Source organism: Bacillus rossius, chromosome 5 (assembly GCF_032445375.1).
Source record: "Bacillus rossius redtenbacheri isolate Brsri chromosome 5, Brsri_v3, whole genome shotgun sequence".
Lineage (NCBI taxonomy): Eukaryota > Metazoa > Arthropoda > Insecta > Phasmatodea > Bacillidae > Bacillus > Bacillus rossius.
In genome coordinates, this window is record NC_086333.1 from 66462137 (window position 1) to 66487125 (window position 24989).

The 24989-nt window shown below is 36.0% G+C and overlaps 1 protein-coding gene across 1 annotated transcript; it reads right to left on the reverse strand.

The window, feature by feature from the left end:
• Positions 1-1048: 1048 nt before the first annotated feature.
• On the reverse strand, positions 1049-24849 carry LOC134531921 (ankyrin repeat, SAM and basic leucine zipper domain-containing protein 1-like). The gene is made up of 10 exons (XM_063367964.1): positions 24759-24849; positions 22043-22156; positions 20175-20283; positions 18204-18329; positions 12446-12666; positions 10140-10274; positions 8735-8847; positions 6401-6646; positions 4084-4303; positions 1049-1535 (listed from the first exon to the last, which is right to left on the reverse strand). Exons 2-10 carry the CDS (start codon positions 22139-22141, stop codon positions 1404-1406), a joined length of 1401 nt encoding a protein of 466 aa, XP_063224034.1. The 5' UTR covers positions 22142-22156; positions 24759-24849; the 3' UTR covers positions 1049-1403.
• Positions 24850-24989: the final 140 nt, after the last annotated feature.

Here is a 24989-nt window from a genome sequence, read left to right on the forward strand (position 1 = left end):
CAAATTTTGGGGCACTTTTTTTCTTTGTTAATTAAAAAATTTCGCTTAACTTTCATTAAGAATATATTTATCTCATAGAAAAATTCATTTTCGTTTCACTTTCGCGAAACTTGATAAATTTTCTTTCACTTTCATTTCGTGTGGATAAAGTCACTTTCGCACATCCCTAAAAATATATTATCACGATCGTTTCGACGGATGGTTCTATTTAATTTTTTTCCGACAGCTTTATAAATACGACAAGTTATCTGAGGTTAGAAAAAATATATTATAAATTGGTAACGTTTCGGGAAAAAAAAATACTGTTTGGATTCCAATCCACATCCCTTACCGCATGAATTTATGAGAATACAAGTTTAAAACTCTACTCACGTCAGATTTTTAAGGATTGTTTAAATTTCTTGCCGTGTTTACAGTTATAAAACGTATTTCATATTATTTTCGTAGTAAGGTGGTACAAGTTGGCACTGTCTCTGTTGTGTTGAACAAAGTAGTTAATAAATATTTTTTGCGTTTTTCGCGTGTTTAACGTGAATTGTCAAAAAAAGGCGAATTTCGTGGGAAAATCAGATTTAATGAATATTTCGCGTTTTTCGTTGGTTTTTCGCGATCGCGAAAATTGCATGGCCCTACTTATTTTGCATGATGATATGGCTTCACTAAATATTTTTTAGGTAAAATTAAACCTATATTTATTCCTCCAAAGGAACAGCCAACATTGTCACTTTTGATACCATTGTTTTATAATGGAGCAGACTAGAATAGTTCGTTTATAAAAAATTTAATTTGAGTTTGGTTTCCCAAACTTGGTGTTTGATTCCATACCCAACATCAGCACTTCATGCATGTAATTATTATATGGAGTTATGCAATGTGTGCTGGTTGACACTATAATCAGCAGCAAAACTGTACTCAATTCGTAATCCATCATTAATAACATACATAATGCCATAATGGGAAGGAAGAGCTCAACAGTGGGAATTTTTTTTTTCTCCTTCAAAACATGCAGTGCAAGCTGCTAGAAAACTAATAAAGTTAAGACCATTAATACCTAAGCACAACTAAGTGATTTATTTAAAGTTTGATACAATAGCTTCTTAATAGTTGCCAAATTCATATATACAGTTGTATAAAAAGAACAAACTTATTTAACAAATTCAAAATAAATAGACTAAAGAACTCAGCAATATGCTAATCTTACTTTCATGGCATGGTGATTTGGCCATTGCATTAAAATGAGCACGTGCATCTCTTGGGAGATTTAGGTAACGGATTTCCTTGGTTTCAAGCCTCAGGAATAACTAATGAAGTTTAGATTAACAAATGCAATAATTTTGGTTGTTTCCAAACAGTCTCAGGAATGCATGCACAATACACGATGTGTCCCCTACGGATCATCTGGCTCAGCGAATGTGGAACCAGACCATTACGACGATCACGACACCCATCACCACAGTGGACAGCTTCCTTGACTTGGCAGGCCGCTTCCTCTCCACTATCAGGTCGGCAGGGATTATCTTGTCGTACTTCTCGATCTACGCACAACGAAGGACAGTATCATACCAAAAAAAATTTAAAAAAAAAGGTGTGCGAGTTTTCCAGTACTCGAGAGCTGTGTAACCTCGGTAACAAGCACATTTGTGTGTTCTCATGTTGCAAATAAACTTATAAGATAAAACTCAGACAAAAATTCAATGTAAAATTGTTCAAAATAATGCAGAGCTCGATAAATACGTATACAGAATGTATTCATTTTAGGAGAAAATGGTAAAACTATTTTCCTCTTTTTAAAAACCTATCTATTGGTAATTATGTTCTCGTGAAGTTCTATGTCAAACATAACCTAAATATACGGTAAACATTTTTATGTTTGTCAAAACTAAAAATAAATTAATTAAAAATATGTCTGATAACTCTGCATACTTTATTTAATCATAGTTTTATTTTTAACACAGTTTAAGACCGAGTGTTGAATTTACGTTTCAGAGATAAGTTTTTTTGTGATATCTTTGTACTATGTCTATCCAATACATGTGCAAAGTTGCAGTTTGTTATATGACATATAGATGAATAAAAATTAGTTTGCAGAGGGTCTTTACTATTAAAAAATTGTTTTTCAGAGGAATTATTAGGAAGTAGTGGTGCACCGATATGACTTTACCGATTACGAGAGCAATAATCGGCAGATACCGATTCAGTTACCGATTATAATGAACAAATTTTTTTAAGTGTAATAATGCACACAAAATTTTTTATTCCCATGTGAATTTAATAACAAGATTAGGTAAAATCGAGAATACAGTTATAATAACAGTATAAAAATATATAAAATACACTATTAAGTCATTCCAAAGTGTAAATTAAATTAACTTCTATTTATATTTGTTATTGTAAACAACTTGCACTACAGTCTAATAACATCAAGAAATTACAGTTTAACAATGTAAACATACTGCTTTATTTTGTTCACTTGAGTTTATAGAAAAATGTTTCCACACTTCACTTTTTTTTCTCCCAACTCGCCATCTCACTATAATTATATAAAAATTACAAAAAACCAATTCTAGCACATGTGATTTTATTTATGTTGACTGAATATAAAAAATTATAAATACTTTTTCACTTTTCACGTCATACAAATAACAAACGGATAATGTTACCAAAGACGCCCATAACGAGTTTGTAAAACGCAGTGATAAAAACTAGAAGGTATCGGGACCATGATTTTGAACCGCTACTACGACTCGAAAAGATTGATTGTCATAGAATCCACTGCAACTGTTTGTGGTATTTTGATTGCGTGCCATCTATTTTACGTCTGGCTATAGGTAATGTACAAGGCCACTAAACAAAAGACGAAATGTAAATAAACGTGTAGGAAAAATGTCTTTTTTATTGTTCGAGGCAATGAGATTTATTAAACTTAACGAAATATCTGTAATTATGATATGACGGAGTTAGATGAATTTTGTAATATATACAAACATTACCGTATCTCATCCTAAAATGTGTAACAAAATATTACACGGTAAAAACCTACTTAATTACGCCGGGACGTAAATAATCGGCAAAGTAATCGTTAAGATAATCGCTGATTACGATTAATCGGTAAGTACCCATAATCGCCAATTACGATTCATCGGTATCCGCATCGGTGCACCACTATTAGGAAGAGAAAAATTATTTCCTAAAGTTCTGTAATTGTCACTTAACTAACTCTTATCCCAAGTTTCGGGATCCCGTCCACTACTATAAATAAATATATATTAATACATGCATAAATATATATAAGCATCGCAGAAACAGGTCCACTCTGAAGGTGGTTGAAAGGTTGGTAAGATTTGTTTCTGAAAGATGGTTAAACAGGTGCATTGGTAATTCTATTATTATTATTATTCTTTTATTTTTAAGGTTTTGTTTGCTAAATATTTATTTGTGAAAGCTCTGAAATGTGCTTGTGCACAGTGATTTTTACCATTTAATGTTAAATCTGAAAGAAAGAAAAAAAAACAAAACAAAAAACATATTACTCTCTCAAACGTGCATATCAAAAAAGAAAAAAACCTACAAGAACTGATAGGTGTCGTACGGGTAAAAACACGCATGTTCACAACAACACGCAGTATACCGTATTTAATTGCATAATGTTCGCACATTTATTTTTAAATACTCGAAATGGAATTTTTTAAAATCCGCATAAAGACCGCACCAGACAAAGCAATCCACTGCGGAGGGTCGCCAGTCACCAGCGCTCTGGGAAGTAGTGTGCCGCCGTTAATATTTTTCAACTGGGCCGAGGGAAGGGTGCCAATTTTACGAAGCAGCGATTTTACTAATGCAATCCGCGGAACCCTGAGCATACGTAAGATCAGGGTACTAGCAAACTAATTAAGAGAACAATTTTTTTTACACTAAACAAAACATGTAAAATTTAGAGGGAAAAATTTTTTTTTCCCGGACTTCACCTCATGATGTCCGCACCAAATTTTTTTTGTCAAAAAATGTAGCCAAATCACTGCGGACATGATGCGAGTAAATACGGCATTGCTGCCGCACACGCGCCGACGGGCCGGACCGACTCACGTCCACCGCCTGGCGGTACAGCAGCAGCGTCTCCCGGTACAGCAGCTCGGAGTAGTGCAGGGCGTGGCCGGCGTAGTAGCGCAGGTTGCTGGCGGGCTGGCTGTCCCCGTCCAGCCTGCAGCCGCTGCTCTCCAGCCTCTGCCTCGCGTACGCCACGGCGGCGCGCAGCAGGTCCACGTGGCGCAACGTGCCGCACAGCGCGATGACCCCGTCGTGCACGCTGCGGCAGGCGAGCGGCGGCTCTCTACGGTCGCTGGGCAACAACTGGCAATACGCGAATCAGTGTGTCTGCCCTAGTGAAACTAGTGAACCAGTTTCAGAACTTCACAGAATCTTTTAGCAACATTTTCTCACTTGATTTTTTTTTTTTCCCTGCTGGATTACGGTTGGTTGCCGACGTTTCCAGAGTTTATCGTTACCATCTTAACATATATATATATATATATAAATCCAGTGTCGTGATGTTTGTTTCCAGTGAACTCTTCACCAAGTCAACCAATTTCAATGAAAATTGGGATTTATGTGTATTCTTTTTCCAACTTGAGAGATAGGATAGTTTCCTATTTTGATTAATGGTCTTAATAATTAATAATAAATTGATTATCAATGTTGATTGGTGTTATTAATCGTAAGTTTCATAAGTCTCAAACAGATGGCACCTTAAATCAGTTTTTTAAAGACAACTGTTGTACTGTCTATAAATATCTCATAGATGGCGCTACTTTTCAATTCAAATTTTATTTTTCTCCATGTTGTGCAGATTTTGGTTAGTCAATGTACTACGTAACCTCGCTTTTTTTGTATTATTTTTGATTTTATTCTCACGTGCTTCATTAAACTTTAACTGTGATATAGTTAGAACTAATCAGAGTATTTAATAATAAAATAGAATTGAAAACATTATGTTAATCTGTGTTAAATTTTGTCTTTTAAATCCTTTCTAAATCTCTCAGCCACAGCAACGCGTGGCCGGGTCTGCTAGTCAGTTTTAATTTAAGTACTATGTATCCTGTTTGTGAGTGGGTTACATTTCTCATTTTCATATTTTGGTAATCACGTGATGTTCCATAATTCGACCTGAAAGTGATCTTTCTTTAATTTTTGTGACATGTTCAAAGGAATTAAAAATTAAAGACACACACATTGGTTCCAGGGTTTGAACCATGCAACTTACTGTACCAGTACTTTTATCCTTTCGTTCGCCAAGCCTGAATTATGAAAAAAAATCTTGGAAATATATTAAATTGGTGAATGTTTTGTAATAATCAATTTAAACTATTAGTGCACAATTACTTATTTGCTTTCCCCCCCTCCCCCTTGAATCAACTGCACAAGCTTATGTTATCTGAAAAATGTGAGTTCTAAGATTTTTGTAGACTCATTTTCTGTACCAACCATAGACATTAATTATTTATTTATTTTTTTGAAGCATTTCAACTCAGCCAGGTATTTCACAGTTATGAATTTAAATTCTACGTTATTCCATGTGAGCTTCACTCTAAATCTCGGAGAACTGCTTGCATTTTTAAACACCTTAGGGTCTTTATGGATGGATGTGTTTTCCATTACTTGCACATGAATGAAGACACGTACAGAATTTACTCTAAAACTCTCCAGTTTTAGTGGCTCTTTGAAAAGTCTTACAATCATTATCATCCTTCATGTTAAGAATTTAGTTAAATTTAAGGCATACATTTGTTATGCATTTTCAACTGAAGTCCATTTAAAACTTGACAGTTTGTGGCAGGAGTTCGGCGACAGAGTCCCGCAACGGAGTTCCGCTGTGAGTTCGGCGACAGGTTTTTTGATGGATGACAGAGTTCCGCAGTGTGTGCTGTGTGAGTTCCGCTAGAAGCGCGGCCCAGTGAGGAGTGTGGTCTGTAAGAACTTGAGAGACACTGAGCGACTAGAGAATAAACATTTTTTAAGTGTGAGTAATTGGTCCTGATTAGGCATTTCTAAGTAAGATTATTTATTAATGATATAAATATGTATTAGCAATCAACAAAACTGTGAAATAAACTTAATTGGGATATTCCTATACGAACCCAGTAGTTTCCCCCCACATAATTATAAATCGTAACAATATATTAAATTTCTTTTAAATTCTGCAGCTTACAGAGAAAAAAAGCTCAAAATAGTAATTTCATTGTAAATATATATTTTTCCCCCTCCTTGTAAGTAATGACACAAAACGACTTGTCATAGAAGACGAGTAGCAGCTTTAACATCCTAAAACCTGCATAAACTTCTCATCATACATGCCAGTAACTACAATGAATTCGGAGACATTTTTTTTTGTGCCTAGCAAGCGCACCTGAATGGCTCGTCCTGTGGCTTGATGTGCACGCTCGACTTCTTCCACGGCTTCAAGTGGTACAGCTCGACGGCCTCCAGGATCCTCTTCCTGTAGCGCGGAGCCAAGCCCAGCTCCTTCAGGCCGTCGTCCGTCATGGTGAGGAACTGGAGCAGGTCCACTCTGTGTTCCTCAAACACTGGCACGAACTCCTTGAGGCTGAGGCCGTGCAGGATGGTCGCTACTTCTTTCCTCAGCGTCGTGCAGCTGGAAGAGAAACAAAATATCCACATTTTCCGATGATTCCTTTACCTCAAAACACGTCCTTTCATGGGATCTAAAGATTCGTACCTTTTTACCTTAATAAAAATCAAGAAGTATTTAAGGAGCCATTTAAGGATGATGTGAGATGTGCTGTTCGCACCATTGGTCATTAAAGCTTAACCCCTCTCTTCCTGAACGTGTGCCGGACCTTTGCAGATGAGCAAGACAGTCTGCACCATGTGCCCACAGTAGCATCGCCCGTTGCCAGGGCGACCACGCCCTCAGCAACCGTGTCAAGGGCTGATAAACCCATTTCTTTACTAAGTCATTCGCTAGCCCTTAGAAAACAGAGTATAAGGCCGGCCCTGGGCCCTGCAAAGCCAGTTGGTGTCAGGGGGAGACAACACAAGGCGACCGAGCTAGCTCACCGCACCACTCCCAGCTTGAGCAGACGAGTTCGAGACTCACTGGGCCACCTGAGATCAACACCTGTCCGTCCTAAGCAGAGTTCCACAGAGTTCGGTGGAGGAATCAATAGTGATCATTTCATCTGATGTTGATATGACCTGCCTTCCTATAGGCTGTAGACAGTGTCTAAAGTCAGAGGAGTGACGGTGTTTGTGTAGTTGAATATAATCAATCTGAGATCAGCGTGTAAGGAAAAGTCTGCCAACCCTGTGCTTGTTTAATAAATAGAGATGTCAGATATCCAGAATGTCTTTCTGGGAAAGGGGAGTCCACGGAAAACCCTATACATCATCTACTGCGAGGAGGTGACTTACAGTCTAGCCAGTATCAACTTCAGGGACAGAGCAGTCATTCTGCAGCCCCTATAGCAACAACCTGCTCGTGACTAACAACAGATGCCGTTATACCGAGGCGAGGGGAAGAAAATGTACCAGCTAAAGTCTGGCACATGTGAACTTCCTTCCTCTAAGCCACGACCCATTCCAGTCACCTGATGAAGCTTCAAGGGTCTACGCCAAGGCTTGAGACCTTGCCCCGGTCGACCAAAGGCTGAGTGTTGTAACCCGTAGGCAGCCTGCCATCTTCTTCCCAGCCTCAATCAAGCCTAGACTGGCTCCAACCCCCTTAGCATTGGGACTGCCCCCCTCAGGGAAGATCAGGGACTTCCGACAGCCATTTGCAAGGCATTCCCTGCTGTGGATTTAGGGAGAATATATTATAAGTCAGCCAAAGTTACCCATCACAACCAAACAGACAGATGACCCCGAACAAGGTGTCAATTGTTCACATAACAAGGATTTAAATGTCTTCAGATAAAAATTAATATCAATATATTTTTTTTTTTTAGTTCACCAAAATTCAAACAATTATTACTATTCAAAAATTAAATTAATGAAAATTCTCTGCTTAACCATTAACATAAATAAAGCAGGCACAAAGTGCAAGGGCAAAATATTGTTCAGCTGCTCAGAGACCAAAAGAAAATAATGAACAACATACACAATACAATAGATTTTTAATTTTTATGTGACCTAAATGACATGTTTATTAAGGTGTTTTATAAAATCACAGCCATTCATAAAAATCAAATTAAGGACTTTTAAATAAAATTGAGAAGGTGTTAAAAACCTTGATGATCATAATTCAAGTGAAATGCAGCTAAACGAGATCACTGTTTACTAGAGAAATAGTAACTTAATTAAAAAACCATTTTTTGCCAAATGCACTGATTTGATTTTTCAAACAATCAGTTTTAGGTTTGTAATCAATTTATTTTATTTTAAGTGAAAATATGAAAATACATAAAATTACTTTTGATTACATTTTTTTATGTACTTTAATTGCAGTTAAATAATATCTTCAACATGAATGCCAGTTTCCATTACATTTATAACCCAATAAAAAACAAGAATTCACAGCTCCTCTAAATTAACTTAAATAATCTGTGGCCTAGTTAGAACCAGATTAAGTTGCCCTAAAGTTATATTAAATGTTTTAACACACTTGGAAACTTGATTTGTAAATTTATACCAACTTTTTATAATCCATGAAAAGAAAAATTATGTAACACCATATATAAATGGAGGAAAGTATACACCTACACAAATCGCCTTCCAAACTGACCTATTGTCATTTATTTCAAGCAGTAGTTCTTGAAAAGACTGCCTGAAGTTCTGATCATAATCCTTCTCTTCAGGTTCTATTTCATCTTCCACGGCACCCAGCATTGCAGAAATCTTGCAATCGATAAACAAACATGAACACAAACTTTTATCATTAATTTACAATTTACCACATGTTTTGGCAATTAACCATAAGTACATGCCAATAATTGTCCTACACTACAAACATAATAGAAATGTCTTTCAGTGCCAAATAAATATTGTTTGTAGCACTTAATATTTTTGACATATTCATATACATATATGAAGTTTAAGAGGTCCTAATTCATCTCTGCAGACAGGTAACTAACAAGACACAACAGAAGGCTGGAAGAGTCATAAAAAAACATGAATTTCACGCCACTTTACTCCTGTTTATTTTGTTTATTTCGCTAATCACCAGAGCTACACAAACAATGCACAGTGTGGGGTTTTGCTGCGTGCTACTACAGGGTTCCCACACATATAATCTAGACCATTTCCCTGAGTTTTCCCTGTCCTACCAAACATTTATCCCTTGTCTCATCAAACAATATATATAGCAAGATAACATACATACATACACTAAAACTTGCTTAAGACGTTCCCATACAATATGTTATCCCGCCAATTACATTTACAAAATTATTCCTTCATCACTTTCATACAGCACGTGTTCAGAAAATCCTTCATGACACAAGCCACAAGGAGTATTTGATCCCTAGTGAAAGTGAATTCTCTACCACTTATTTATTATCATTTTTTAAATGTCTGTACTGCTTTCAGTTTCATCAAAGCTGTGTAACATAACGTTTCGAATGCATATTCGTTTCTGAAGTCAAACATTAGCATATAAAAAATATTTGTCAACTTTGCCGGAGCTGAAGTCCAAGAGTAAATTTCACAGCAAATCTACAATCAGACTTGTAATGATCGTCGCTGTGACTGCATCACCTTAGAGACCTGCGTCTCAATTTACAGCTGCCTTAAGAGTGAAGAGATAGATATGTACTTTGGAAAGTTACACATGCAAACATGAGGTCAGGTATTCTTTGAATGATTCTTGCAATGAAAAAGATTGATTTAAAATATTATTTCTGTGTTTTTGTCTATTCGCCATTTCTGACCAGTTCGTTACTGAGGTTTCTCTATGACATACAGTGTAACCTGCAAAGGTGTATGTAAAAAAAAAAGTCAAATAAAAAAGATTGTATGATATTTGGTTGGTAGGAAATTAAGTATCCCAGAGCTGGTTCAAAACACGAAGAACATGACACTGGGTAGTCAGTCTAGGACCAAAAATGGAGCACACATTTTATTAAACACATCTATACTGCATGAAAAAAAAAAGTGTGTATTGTACAGTATGTAAATCCTGGAAAACTAACTTTTTCGAAATGTTTCAGCACAGCCAGGTCGACAGCCGTCTGACCTCGGCGGTCCATGAGATGCTGGGGAATCCCGTGGTCCAGCAGAAGCTGCACTATCTTTTCGTGACCTTGATTCACAGCCCAGAATAGTGCCTAAACAAAAATATAAATAAAATGTACATAACATTTTTGTTTAACTTGAGGAACTTGAAACTTACCCCTAAGGGAAAGTATTAACATTTTAGACAGTAATACCTTTTAAACTGCTGTCCAGCTACAAACTACTTAAGCATGCTGGAAAAGTAACTGCAACGTAAAGTCTACTATAAAACAGGATGAATATGAACAGTGTGCCAAAGAATAGTTACATATGTTACTTTTAGTGTAAATTTTTATAGTTTATAAATTAATCAAACAATATTACTTAAGAGTGAATTTCATTGATGAATTTGTAATTAATGATTCCTTGAGCAGACTGTTTCTATTCACTCTGTTTTACAGTTTTTATAGTACCTACAATGATACAATGTACGGAAAGAAACCAAAAAATGTACGGACGTATACAGGCAGAACACATTAGCACAGAGCTAGCTCTCTCTCTCTCTCTCTCTCTCTCTCTCTCTCTCTCTCTCTCTCTCTCTCTCTCTCTCTCTCTATATATATATATATATATATATATATATATATATATATATATATATATATATATATATATAAATAAAAACTAAATCAAATGTTGAAATTCCATAACACAGTCCCGTTCTCCCTCTAGGGAGTCTCAGCAGGTGATGCAGTGGCTCTTAAAGCAGCTTGGTGTTGGGCTTGATCTTGTCTTCTCAGTTCAGTATCTCCCAAAGGCACTAACGATCGAGCAAGTCTTTTGATTGTACTCGGGGTGAAACCCTCGAAAGATTTGATTTACCTTTGCGAGGCCTTGAAACACTTAACAAACTGAGCAACAAAACAAAGTCAAAACCGAGTAGAAATATTAGCTAATAGACAAATTCAACCCAAACCGCAAGCAATCAATGGAATGGATTTTTCCATGGAGATGCATTAGGAATATATAATGCAAAAGCCCAAATAAGGCATATAAAGCATCATGCTTCAAATCTATCCCACAGGAAATGTGCAGTTTTCCGGGATAAAAAGTAGCATTGGTCACTCTCCGTCCCATACACTATCACTATACAAAAAAATCAGGTCGCGATTCCTTGCTCTTTCGCTGAGTTAAAGGACAAACCAACAAACACATTTTAGCATTTATAATATTAGTAGGAAAGTAGGGATAACAACATTTTTTTTTCAAACATAAATTAGCAAAACCATCATCAAAATACAAACCCCCATCAATCTCTTGGGGCTTTTCCTACCCTACCCCCCCCCCCCCCCCCAAAAAAAAAGTTAGACCTCTCTCAAAAATATTACGGATCCACAAAAGAAAACGTCCAAGGGCCCTGCGAAGTCTAGGGCTGCCACTGTTGAAAGCAGTGCGTATTAATTCCACCTTTTGCAAATATTCTCACCACATATGCACAAAACACGATCTGCTATCTGTAAAAAAAATGCCAAGCAAAAAACATCATTTGCTTGACAAACTGTGTCATGCTCATTCAGCAGAAGTTTATTTCCTATGTTACCTCAGCTAGGTGAGGCATGAACAGTGGATAATCCACCGAACAAGTAATTAAATAATTATACACATTTGAAAATCGCATAATCAATAATTACTAGGAATGTGCCACCAAATCCTTAGTATTTGAAAGAATCGATATTAGAGATAGAGAAAGAAGATTTGAAGAAAAAACACTACAGTAAAAAAGTCAATTTTTTTTCTTCAAGTTTGAGATTAGGATTAGAAAAAATTGGGATTCAATCCATCACTAGTCAAAATATAAAACCATAAAATCTTCCTTCTAGACATATTAAAAAAAAAGTTTGGCTGTCTTTTCTTTTTATTTTCATATCTATAACTTCGTCATGAACTAAGGAACATTACAGAAGAATATTTAAATATTTAGTTGCAGTTTTTGTTTAACTTTCATCAATATATGTAATATTATTTTATGTAGACATTTTAATTGCCTAACCACAAATTGTTGCTAGAAACAGGTGATCATTGTAAATGTGCTTAATATGTACTTATCATTACACGTCTTAAAAATCTGATGACTATAAACTCAAAATCCACTATTTTTAACGACAAAATTAGTTTTTTTATAACACCACAAAATTTTGGCTCTAGTATAGAATTAATACATTTTCAGGGATCAATTTTATGAAAACAGAGAGGCTGGCCAGCTGGGACACCGGAGGGCACTGACCGTCCAGCCCTGGTTGTCCTGGGCCGCCAGGTCGGAGCGGGGCAGCAGCTCCCTCGCCAGCTCCTCGCTGCCCTCCTTGCAGGCGTACATGAGCGGCGTGAGGCGGTGCCGGTCGCACGCGTCTGCCCTCGCGCCGCGCCGCAGCAGCGCCCGGGCGCACGCCACCAGGCCGTCCCCGTCGTGGCGGCTGGCGCACGTCGCCATCAGCGGGGTGAACCTGTCTGCCGGCAACGCTCACTTCGCTTCACAGGCCGTCCACACTGCGGCGAGTCCACGGAAAAGTCAACGGAATTACTCTTTGTTGGTTTAGAATGAAAAATTATCTATAAAAAAAAGTTTGCAACTCGGTAACCGCGATTGAAACTTCTCTGGCAATCATAACTTAAGACTCATAAGTATATCTAAAGTAATTGATCAATCATTAATGATTAATTAACAATAAACATTACTCACTCTTGAAATACTCACACGATAAAGAAACTCTGTGTGTGTTACTGTTTCTTCAAACAATTTTGCCATTTGGAACATGCCAACCAAATATCTGAATGAAAAATATGAAATTCATAAGATGTAGCGCTATCTATGTGGGAAATGCAGGGACTGACTGAACAGCGCTCTCTATGCTGCTTGTTGAACAAAGAGGAACGTGAGCGTTCTGGTAGCAAATATAAAATTCAAGGCACTCACAGCTGACTTTATTGGATACCTATATCTATTTTCTGAAACAAGCACATGCACACACTGTCTTCTGTATTTTCAGAATAATTTTTAGGCATGTAACATGCGGTAAAGAGTCTTGAAAACATTCAAGGGACTTGCACTTCATCTTTATCTTCATTTCTCCACCATGTAATATTATATGAGGGACGTTCCAAAAATAAGTTTTGTATTATATTTGAAAGAGCACATGGTACACCAGGTGAAACAAACAATTGCAATAAGAATCCACATCCATTGCTGGTTCAACAACGGAAGTAGCATCAGTGGAGGAGGAATGACACACTTGCAGAGCGCCGAAGAAGAGAGAGTAGCAGCAGAAAAGGCGTGCCCGAGGTTATTCGAGTACAAATCACTGTGGCAGACAGACATGTACTGATAACATGGTCGCCAATGGAAGTGCGTGCTGTCATCCAGTATGAATGGGCACGTGGGCCTAGTGTGTCCTTCATCCATGAACGCCTAAAGACAGTGTACGGTGAAGAGGTCATGTCTCGTCAAATGGTTGGTCGTTGATGTTGCATGTAAAGGAAGACAGTCTGTGGAGGATGAAGGTCGAAGTGGGTGTCACTCCACATCAACGAATGAAAAAAAATTTGCTAGAGTACAGGACATGGTGTTAACGGACAGGCACATAACGGTGTCAGACGTGGCGTTCACACTATGTATTGGTCGTGCTCAGGCCCATCACATGCTTCATGATGTATTGAGTTACTGAAAAGTGTCTGAAAACTGGGTGCTGAGAAACCTGAACCCGGATCACAAGCGTGAAAACATGGGAATCAGACTCGATCACTGGTGGTACGCGCGAGAGGGAAATGAGTTTTTGTTCAGAATCATCACAGGCGATGAGACATGGGTGCACCACTTTACCCCAGAAACCAAGGCCGCCTCAATGATGTTGAAGCATCCTAGTTCACCAGTAACGAAAAAAATTCAAAGTGTCACCCTCCGCAGGAAAGGTTATGGCCACCGTGTTCTGGGACACAAAAGGTGTGATTCTCCTTGGTTTCCTCCATCAAGAGACCATCAATGCGGCACGCTACTGCGACATCCTCACCTAACTCAGGTTCGCCATTCAACGAAAGAGACCAGGGCTCTTGAGTGAAGGTGTTGTGCTTTTAGAAAACAACACAAAACCACATACAGCAAGGCTCACACACGATCAGATTTATTCCTTCGGATAGGAGAGATTCAATCACCCGGCCTAGAGCTCCGATCTTGCCCCATCTGACTTTCACCTGTACCCTTCATTGAAAGCTGTACTCTCAGGACGTCACTTCAAAAACAATGCTGACGGCTGTGCAACAATTCCTTGCATCGCAGGCACTGAGATTTACCAGAGTGGTTTCTTCAAACTGATTGCACGCTTCCACAAATGTCTCAATGTCTGTGGCGACTATGTTGAAAAATAGTGCAAGGTGTATAGTTCATGACGCCATGGCGTATTTTTTTTGGCAATAAAGTTTCAGCGTGAAAAAAAAATTACGAAACTTACTTTCGGAACGTCCCTCACAGTTATCGCTGAAATCTCGCAGTTGCCATATGCATGAAAAGCTAGTTCACAGCCTTGTGCTTAGAGGTGATACCATGCTGGACGCACCGGTGAGCATTGGACTTATCCTTCATCACTAACACAAATGCACCCATGACTAGACGGGCCCCCTTAAAGCTTGTTACCACTCACCACCTCCGGCTAGCTCAAAATTAGGTAATGAGTGGAACATACAAGTTATGTAGCAGGTCACGAATAAATTATTACTCAATGTTCAATGGATTACCTGTTTTTTTAATTCATGGAAAAATCACACCATATTCCGTACAACAGAGCACACAAAAAAAATTACACTGTATATTCAGCCTGGCTCGGCCTGGTGCTCGGAAAATGACTGAATTTTACAGCCTTCCTTCCCTTTGAGCGGGCAGTGTTCTGGGCTCGCTGACGTTATTTTCAGCCAATCACGGCGCATGGCAACAGAGGCTCAACGAAATGCTTACTTCTGTTCCCACGCGATTTTGTCTCTCTCTCACACTCCCGTGACTGTGACTCACACGCCTAGCGTGTGAAACAAAGCCTTGGTCGTGGAAAAACGAAGGAGAATTACATCAGCACGCCTTCCCACACAAAGAAGCCAGCAAAAAAATTACTAGAAAAATAAACTTATGAATTTTAAAAATAAAAACAATAAACCCGGAGAATTACGTTCACAATAACTTTGAAAAAAAAGGGGGGAAAAAACTTTACATCATTTGATAATCTAACCTGAAAATATGACCAAAAATTTATAACAAAAAATTATTTCTGTATTGCAACAGGAAGGCTGTAATCTGGGTTGTTACAAGCTATTATCAGAGATTTCTCAGAAGATTCCATACTAGTGGAAGCAGCTATGAAATGTTCTGGGGATTTTTCAGTAGCCTGCTGACCATCTTTATCAATGTAAAAAAATTTTTTCCTTAATGGAGGGAATTTTCAGTCAATGATATGGTCATTGGATGATGCTTCTGTTGATAAATGGTGTCAGTATTGATAGCTGCATTTTTAAATATACAGAAATGTGATGACATATGTATCATCTTCATGGAAAATATTGTAAATATCATTTTAATTTAACTACACGTATGAATTACCACAGTAAATTAATTTCTATAAACACAAAAAACAAATATTGTAGGAGCTATGAAAAAAGTATCATGTGATAGGTAGGTTAATCCAAAGAAATATCCCCAGTATATCAGCAGTAATGGCAGATGATTTTATGGAAGCCTATATGATTTCATCCATCGTAGCATACTGACTTAATATGTATAAATATTTTAGTGATTTCAAAAGTCTTAACATAGTACTATGTTAAATTTTTTTTTTCTTCAATATTTTTCCACAAAATTTTTATATTTAGTAACTAATTTTCAACTATCAAAACAAGTGCTGATTTCCCCCCCCCCCCCCCCCCCTGTTTCTGATAATTTTTTTAAAAAAATGATATTCAGAATGGATTTTTTTATTAGCATGATCACAAACTGCCACTGAATTCAAATATTTTGTACATTTCTGGACGTTATAAATTTGAAAACTTTCCAGCTAACTAGATGTTGCAAACTAAATGAAAAAAATGTTATGAGCAAGATTTAGCTATATATTTTTTACAAGCTAATAGTTAAAACAAATATTAGTTAACAATAAGAAAATGTCTAAAACACTTAGATTGAAATGTAAGAAAGAACACTGCAATTTCCTAAAATGTAGCATCAATTTGCAAACAATAAAAAGCCTCGAACACATCTTATTTGGTACATTTATTTTTAAGCGTAACCTACAAATCATTCACAGCTTAGAGGTAAAAAAAAAATCACATCACACAAAACTGACAGCAGCAGTCTATATTTATCTGACCGTGATAATGTCTAAGAATAGTTATACACTCATTCTTTTTGGCTCATTGGCGCCTGCTTCTACTGGTGAAGATGATGTAACACTGTCAACACAAAAACTGCGAAACTCACATTTGGATTTTCACAGAGGTTACAGTTATACCTTTTATTTTGAGGCAAACAATATATCTAAGTTTTAAGAAAAAAAAATTAAACTTACTTAGAATAAGGGTACATTAACTTTACTTAAAAAAATTATATATGCATTACTACTACTACTACTACAACCTGAATAATTAAATATTTATTTTAAATTTTGTGTATTTTAATTTTATTTGCATTTTATACACATTTATTAAACATTGTAATGGGGAAAAGTAATTTTTTCAAAATAGCTAAAATTATATGCATTACTGTAAATAAGCTTAAATATTTTTATAACATTTAAATTTGTAACAGTAAGTAAAATTTTGTCAATAATAGGGGTTTAATGTAACGACCTGGTTGGTATTCAATTTATTGGGCAAATAACAAAAATACTAGTGTTTATTTATTGTTAGATGTATAAAGTGTAATTATGAGATATTTTAGTTATATCACTACTATATGTGTTGCATGTGATACCAAAAAATTTAATGAACTTATATACAGGAGAAAAATGACTTGCATGGCTAGCAATGAATTATGATTTTAAAAAAAACTAACATTTAAAATTAAAAAAATATATATATGTATTTAAAAATTTTTCTGAATCTCTAAATAGACACTTGTGTTGTCTTGATTTTCATCTTTGTAGGTAACTGGCACTGTATCTACTTAGTAGAAAAACATTCACTCCATATATCTGTGTAATAATTAACAGTCAATGGTAATAAATAATTCCATAACACACAACAAAGAATTCTCTTAATTTAATATAATCACACACTCACTTTTGTTTTCCAAACACCATTTTTATGATGCAGTAACAAGCACATGACTAAGCTACAAAAAAAAAACTTAAGAAATTCATTTTAAAATACTTTTTGACATGCGATACTAAAAGGTAAATGCAATCAACTATGAAAAAACTCCACATTCGAGGATATGAAAAGAAAATCCAAGCAATACGGTCATTATGGTCTCCCTTTGAATTCACAAAATCATATGCTTCTGGCAAGTCTGTGAAATATAATTTAAACAATGCGTGTAATATAATTATTATGTTAGTAAATAGATTTTATTTTGGCTCAAAAGAGTGATTAACTCCCAAAAATAATAAAAGTAGAAATAAATCTTGGAAAAACATTTCTCTACTAATAAGTAAATTCGTTAAATATACTAGCACACAAAATTTTAATTTGGCAGCCAGCAAGGATAGTAGTTTTGTATATAAATACATTACTACATGTGCCGTATTTGGATAGGTTGCTCCTCAAAAAAGTGACTTCTTGTTTGCTAAAAAATGAGAATTAAGAATCTGAGTACTTTAATAGTTGCGTATTTATGTCCCTCACGATACGTCAGCTTCACTCGATAAAGGCATACATTATAATCACAATGCTCATGTCAATGTTAATTAAAAAAAAAAAAAGTGGCAGAGGGATGCGTATGCCTAATGAGCTGGGAGCGTGCTTCAAGCAGAGCTCCCGAGGATGCTCGTTAAGGACGCGGACCAACCAGGACCTACCTTTGCTTAAGTTGGGGTCGGCTCCGCGTTCCAGCAAGTGCTCCACCACGTGGGAGTGGCCCATGGCCGCGGCGTGCATGAGGGCCGTCCAGTCTCCCTGCAGGTAGTCGTCCACTTTCACGCTGCCTGAGGACACGTCACCCCTCCGCTAAACCCAGGGCCGGTGCAAGGTAAATTGGCGCCCTAGGCGAAAAACCTTTAACTCCCCCCCCCCCCCCCGCCGGACACCCCAAAAAAAATTTTTCCTTGACTCAAAATACATCACGTAAGCCTAAGATTTTGTCAACAAATGTAAGCAGGCTTGTGTTTTTTTTTTTTACTTTTTTACTCATTACTATTACAAATCATAAACAGGTCACCGTGAACTTCAAATAATTACTGATATCAATATAAACATTCCAAACTGTTACAAAAATCCATTTTCATCTAGTTTCAATAATCGCTAAACATATCGTATCAGCTGTTATGTGTCGTGCTGCGCCGCCCCCAGCTACTTGGCGCCCTAGGCGGTTGGCTAGTTCGCCTGTATGGACGCGCCGGCCCTGGCTAAACCTCGTCTGAACAAAACCTACACCCACGAATAACAAGGGTTTGATGCAGTAATCGTCAAAGTGTGGTCGCCAAGACGGAGGGGCAGAGAGGACTAAATCCCCGGGGGCCGGGGACCAAGAGGGGGCTCTCGGTTAGGTGTTGCCCTCTTTTTTATGCTTGCGTCTACCCCGGGTAAACCATAGGGTTTACAAAACGTAACTTTTCAAGTAATAAGATACGCAGATTATCTTAACAAGAGTTAGAGCCATTGTAATATTTAATCATAATTTTTTTTAATAATATTAGGGAGGGGGCGACCAAATTATTTGGCCCCTGGGTACTTGGTTTATTTCTATGGCCCTGGGGCGCACTGGTGCGCCCAAGAAAATTTCCAGGTATGCCTAGTGGGTTCCAGAGAAATACTTGACCACACATACAAATATACTTACTCTACTATAACGTTTTCATTGCGAATACACCGCTCTTTTTGTGAACACATCAATATCATGTGTTTGAACGACTTAAATGTTTTGTTCGAAAGTAATTAAGTTAATTACGGCAATGTAGTCGCTCTTCACCGTTTGTAAACAAGAGCTGAGTTGACCACAGCATACATCTGTGAGGCGTTAATTATTATAACGTATCCTGAAATTTGTATATGGTGCATCTACAATAATTTGTAGGATTTTAAATGTGCCCCAACTTCAAGTTTGAGAACCACTGGTTTAACAGTCTCATTGACACTGAGGTTATTAAAGATGGAATTCGGAGTGAAACAGAGTGAGAGGAAAAGGCAGTAGTTCCAGAAATCTCACGGCAATGTCCGACACATTACTCACTTGCGGAAAATACAAGCTGGTAATCAAACTCTGACACCTTGAAAGAAGATGAGCTATCTAACCCGGTATGTCACTCTGGATAGTAACATTTAGCGGCCAAAATATTTTTCAAATTTTGCTAAAGGGACAGCCTAATATGTTTTTCATTTTGGATTGATAAGTTACATAAGACACAGAAGTGTGACTTTCTTGTAGTCTTGAAGTCAGGGACAAGATAATACGGTGAATTGTGTTAAAACCGAAAAGCATGTAAACATACCATATAAAACCAAATTGCATTTTAATACACCATAAAGCACCACAATGCTACTAAAACCATAAAATTAATCATAATTTTTATTTCAAATCACATAAGCGTAATCTTTTAATATAGTAAATGCAATTAATTTTATTGTAGCTAGAAACAGGCCCTTTTTCATATTCCTTGGGATCAAGGACTTTTATGTAAACTAATAACGTAGAGTAGGAGGAGCACAAGTTTGTTTTTAGTTTACAATAACAAAACAATTCATTTATAAATGTGATTACTTGAATAATCAATGAAAGCCGTAATAAAACTGGACATCTCACTCACTTTCCATGTATATCTTTAAGACCTTACCTTTGGACAGGACATCCTTAACACCCTCCAGTTCACCCCTTATCGCCGCGAGCCTTAGCAACTCAGCGTCAGAGGGCTCTACTTGTTGAAAATGCATATTTCTCGTTTTCTGTAACAAATGCACAGTGCAGGCTAAAAGTTTGTGAGAAACCTGCCAACAAGAATTACAAAAAGAATGCTTCATACTTATTAACAATCAATATTCAACTATTAATAAAGAAAGTCTACAAATTTTAGAACTTTTTCAAGACATTAACTAATATCAGTCTTTTTTTTAATAAGTAAAACTAAATATAATACGAAATAGATGTATATTCTACGTACAATATTTGAATGCTAAAACCTTTCCGGAAATAATTTCCACGTTATTTAAGAAAACAGTCTCTAAATATTTAGTACATTTAATACACAACTATAAACTGAAGTATGGCATCAAAAAACAAAACGCAAGTTGGCTAAAGGCTGTTAGAAATTAAAGTTTCGTGACTAACAACACTATCGTTTAATTGTTTAGGTATTTAGGGACTTTTTCATGACTAGCCTTTCAGTTTTGTTACATTTTTGTGACTTTTGTGACCTGAAGACACACAAGGCCCATTCTACAATGACAAAGAAACGGAGATGGATCACGTAAACGGAGACGGATTTTACGGAACAAAGTTTCCACAGTAGCACGCAGATGGAGACAGACCCATACGTATTAGCCTGGCCATGTGACCAATAGAAGCCGAGTATTCGGCTGCGATGGTAGCCATGTTTGTTTATGTTCTAAATGCGTTAAAAATAATTTCAAGTACAAGAATATTTATCTTTTACGTTGTGATTTTATATTTGCAAATTCTGCCCCTACTATGAACACAAAGAATTTTTTTTAAAAATTAATAATTTTTCGTAACCTTGAAATGCAATCTCATTGGTTGCCATTTATTACGTTTCCATGCATTGCGGAAGCAGCAGACGCGATAATTAAATGTTCCAGGAGATCTATCTCTGTTTACGTGATCCATCTGTGTTTCCATGCCATTGTAAAACGGGCCTAATAGGGAATTCACCTTAATTAAGCTTACATAATTGTGCTGTCATGTTCAAAGTAATAAGTACACTGTAGAAACAATTCCTTAGTTAACTTTTTAAAGATTTAAATAAATATACTGTAAAAATATAATAATACATAAATATATAAGTTCCTATGATATTCAGTTAAAATACTACAAATAACTTGCTATGATATAATAAAACATTTTGGATGATTGCAGATTCAAATAAGTTAGTAATAGAAAATAATTTGATACCTTTGATGGTGTGCCTAAATTTTCAATGAACAAAAAAATAATTAATAAAAGTTATGTCACTCAATTGGTTTAATAGAAAGTAATTTCATCATATATTTGCTCCTGCAACTACAGGGCGGAAAAATCAAATAAGTGGGTTTGCTGGGAAAGCATTCTGTTTTTAAAATAAAATTACAAAAAAATATTTGAATTTAGATGGTTTGAAAACTTGGGTTAAAAAAAAATTGCTAAAAGTAACTGTTAAAATTAACATTTAATATGTTAACAAGTTAATACCCATGCATAGTTAATTGTCAGAACCACGTACTTTATGACCCTAAGAAAATTTGAACTATCAAAAATACTTAGAGCACTTAAGATAAATACCAATACCATAAAAAGAACTTTCATTTTCAGTTATGAATACAATTGGAATATAGTTGACTTTATAAGTTACTAAACACTACAGAGATTTCAATTATTTTTACAGTTTAACAAAAAATATACCACAACCACTTTTGTCAAGATGCATTAAACTATTTTCAATACTCGGGAGAGCCCATTAAAATGAATAAACCATTGTAACATCACAATTACCGTATTGGAGTGACCTGAGCTTGTAACCATTTCGAAGCCATTCTCTTCGTCGTCCCAGTCATCGTCACTTGACAGGTCCACCGGCAGGATGTTGGCCATTATCGCGACTGTCCCCTGCGACATAAGTAAATAATCCATCTGCTGCCTCTTCACGCTTTTGGCATCAAACCTTGGTGAAATTCACCACAAGTAACTGAATTTATAGTCATTTTATAAACAACCCATACCCACTCAGAAGCTATTGTTGCTGCTAAACTTACTGATGATTACGTACTTTTTTCCTTAATTTTTACTAATAATGAGTTAGAATGAGACTATATTAATGGTAAATTTAAAATGAAAACTTTCTTAGATATGGTGTGTCTAGTTGGCAATGGGTAAAAAGAAAAAATCCCTTTCGACAGCCGACAGGCGTACGTAGATTTCAAAGTTTCTATTTCTTCTGAAAATATAAACTTCTATAAACTACTGGAACATTTTAAGAACTCAATGTACATATTATCTTTGTGTTCTTCAATATTACAAAATAATTGATTAAACATTTTTCCATTTTCCATGCAGCGTAAATATTATGAATAGTTTTAACTCTATGCATTCAGCATTAAATAGCTTAGAACGAATTTTGTATTATGCCAGCTAAAGTAGTTATTCAATTTTTTTTTTTTTTTTTTTTTTGGACTTTCTAACGGTAATTTTCATGACTTGCACTAATAACGTGATTGGATAAAAATTTTCTAGCACCAAGGTTTAAGATAATATAAAGATTTTTTAAAATAAATTCAAAGGAATTTGGTTCTAAAGATTTTTTTTTTAGTTTCAACCTCATTAGTTAGGGCCTACGTACTGTAATAATTCTTTTCAACAAAAATAGTTTCAACCAAAATTTTAATAAAGGTTAGGATTTATACAATTAATTATGTATATTGGATTTGATAGTATATTTAGCTATTATAGAAAGGATTTGATTTTTTTTTTACTTTAAAATCAGTAATGTTTGATTACTTTAGTAGTTATCAATTATTGGTTGCATATTTTATTTTAACAACAATTATAGACAATATATTTAGAAGACAAATATAAGAATGTATATTATCAAAAATTGTTACAGACAAAAGTTTTAGATAAAAATTATAAGATATACAAACAATTCAAATGAATTCGATGGTATGCCTATGAAGGGGATACAAATTTTTTTGTTCTCTCATTCTTGTTTTTTCCCACCCCTTGTAGTAATGGTTGGTCATATCAAAAATTTATTTAGACAAATGTTTTTGGGATTATACTTACTAGTTATAAATAAAACGTTCAAACAGATGTGATATTCGTTACATTTTAGGAGTTACAGCAATTTTTCTGTTTTTAAAAACACCACCCCCATTTTTACACCTTTTTTTTAATACTGTCCAATAATGAACTCAACCGAGATTTTCTATTATTTTATTTTATGTATCAGTTTAGAAGTGATTCATGAAAAATTACAGCAGTTATTGTGTCCATAAAAGTGTGATTATATACATACATAAAAAATAAAGGAACATTCTGGAATTTGGTGTACCTAGTTCATGAGGGAGGAAATATGCCATACAATAATGAATAACAAAATTATTCGTTTTTTTTATACCACAGATTGATAGGAGGATTGGTGACAAATTTTTTGTATATACAGGGCCTTGCTCCATGTTTTATTTATTTTTTTCCTCTTAGAAAAGGGGGGGGGGGGCAGCTGCCCCCTTGCTCCCACATTGTAGACGATTACAGCCACAGACATCAGTAAAACATAATAGAGCTTTGTTTTGTGTTGCCTAGGATTCTGGAAATAAGCCAGGATCAGCTTTCATCACGGAGCACATGCAGGCAGGCCTGAGGATATTGGAGGGTCAAGCTGGTCGAATAACCAGATCATTCACCTACCAACAAGACAATCAGAGTGAGTCCCACCACTTTTTGACCACGCCTGCTGGAACTAAATTGTTCTGCACCACTGAGACATGTGCTTGGGAGAACTCTGAAGGGAACAGGAAGGAAATTAAAGGCAAAGGCATACTCCAAATTTTTTTGAGACTGATGTCGGAGTATGCAGCAGAAATCTGGGAACCATGTCAAATTAAAAAAAAAAACTGGAGAAGGTACAGTTCTGGGCAGTAAGATAATCAATATGAGAGGAGGTGGGTATAAAGGCTGGTAAGATTGTTTAAGGTTATCATGGGGGAGAGGGGCTGGTGGAAACTGGGAGATAGGTTGCACAGGGGTGGGTTCACAAGGATGAGAGACAATAAGTGAAAGATACAGAGGTAGTAAAGGTAAACAGGTAGAAAGCAGCACTTATTCCTGGTGAGGAAGGGGCGGAAGTAGAATGGGCTTCAGAGAATATAAGGTGTTAGAGGTGCAAAGGACTTGTCTTTAAGAAGCAGAATATGTTTTATTTTAAACATTTTACACACTGCAGTAGGTAGTTTGCAACTAATCAAGGCTTATTTAGAAAACTTTTCGGAAAAATCAAATAGACAAGAAATAAGAGTCAACATGACAATTAACTGATTATTTAAATAGGAATCAGCCACAAGACACTGTTTAAAACAGGTTCCTATCAAATTTGATGACACATAACCTTTATATCCCAATGAACAATTTTTTTTTTACCCAAAACCGTAAAGATACAAATGAGAAATTAAAGAAGAATATTCCAAACGTAAACAGTGTCTTGAGTTTTACTTACGGTATCTCGCCTTCGAAGTTCAAATCACTATAAATACATCACGGGCGCGTTTTGATGGGGCTACACAGGTGGTCACTGTTATTTTTAACTGTGTTTTTTTTGTTTATAAAATTAAGCACATATAAGTTGTCAAAATTAATAACATTATTTTGCCAAGAAACACGTGTTTCATATAATTCCTAATTATTAAGTTTTCATATTTTAATAATAATAATTAAAATATATTAAAAA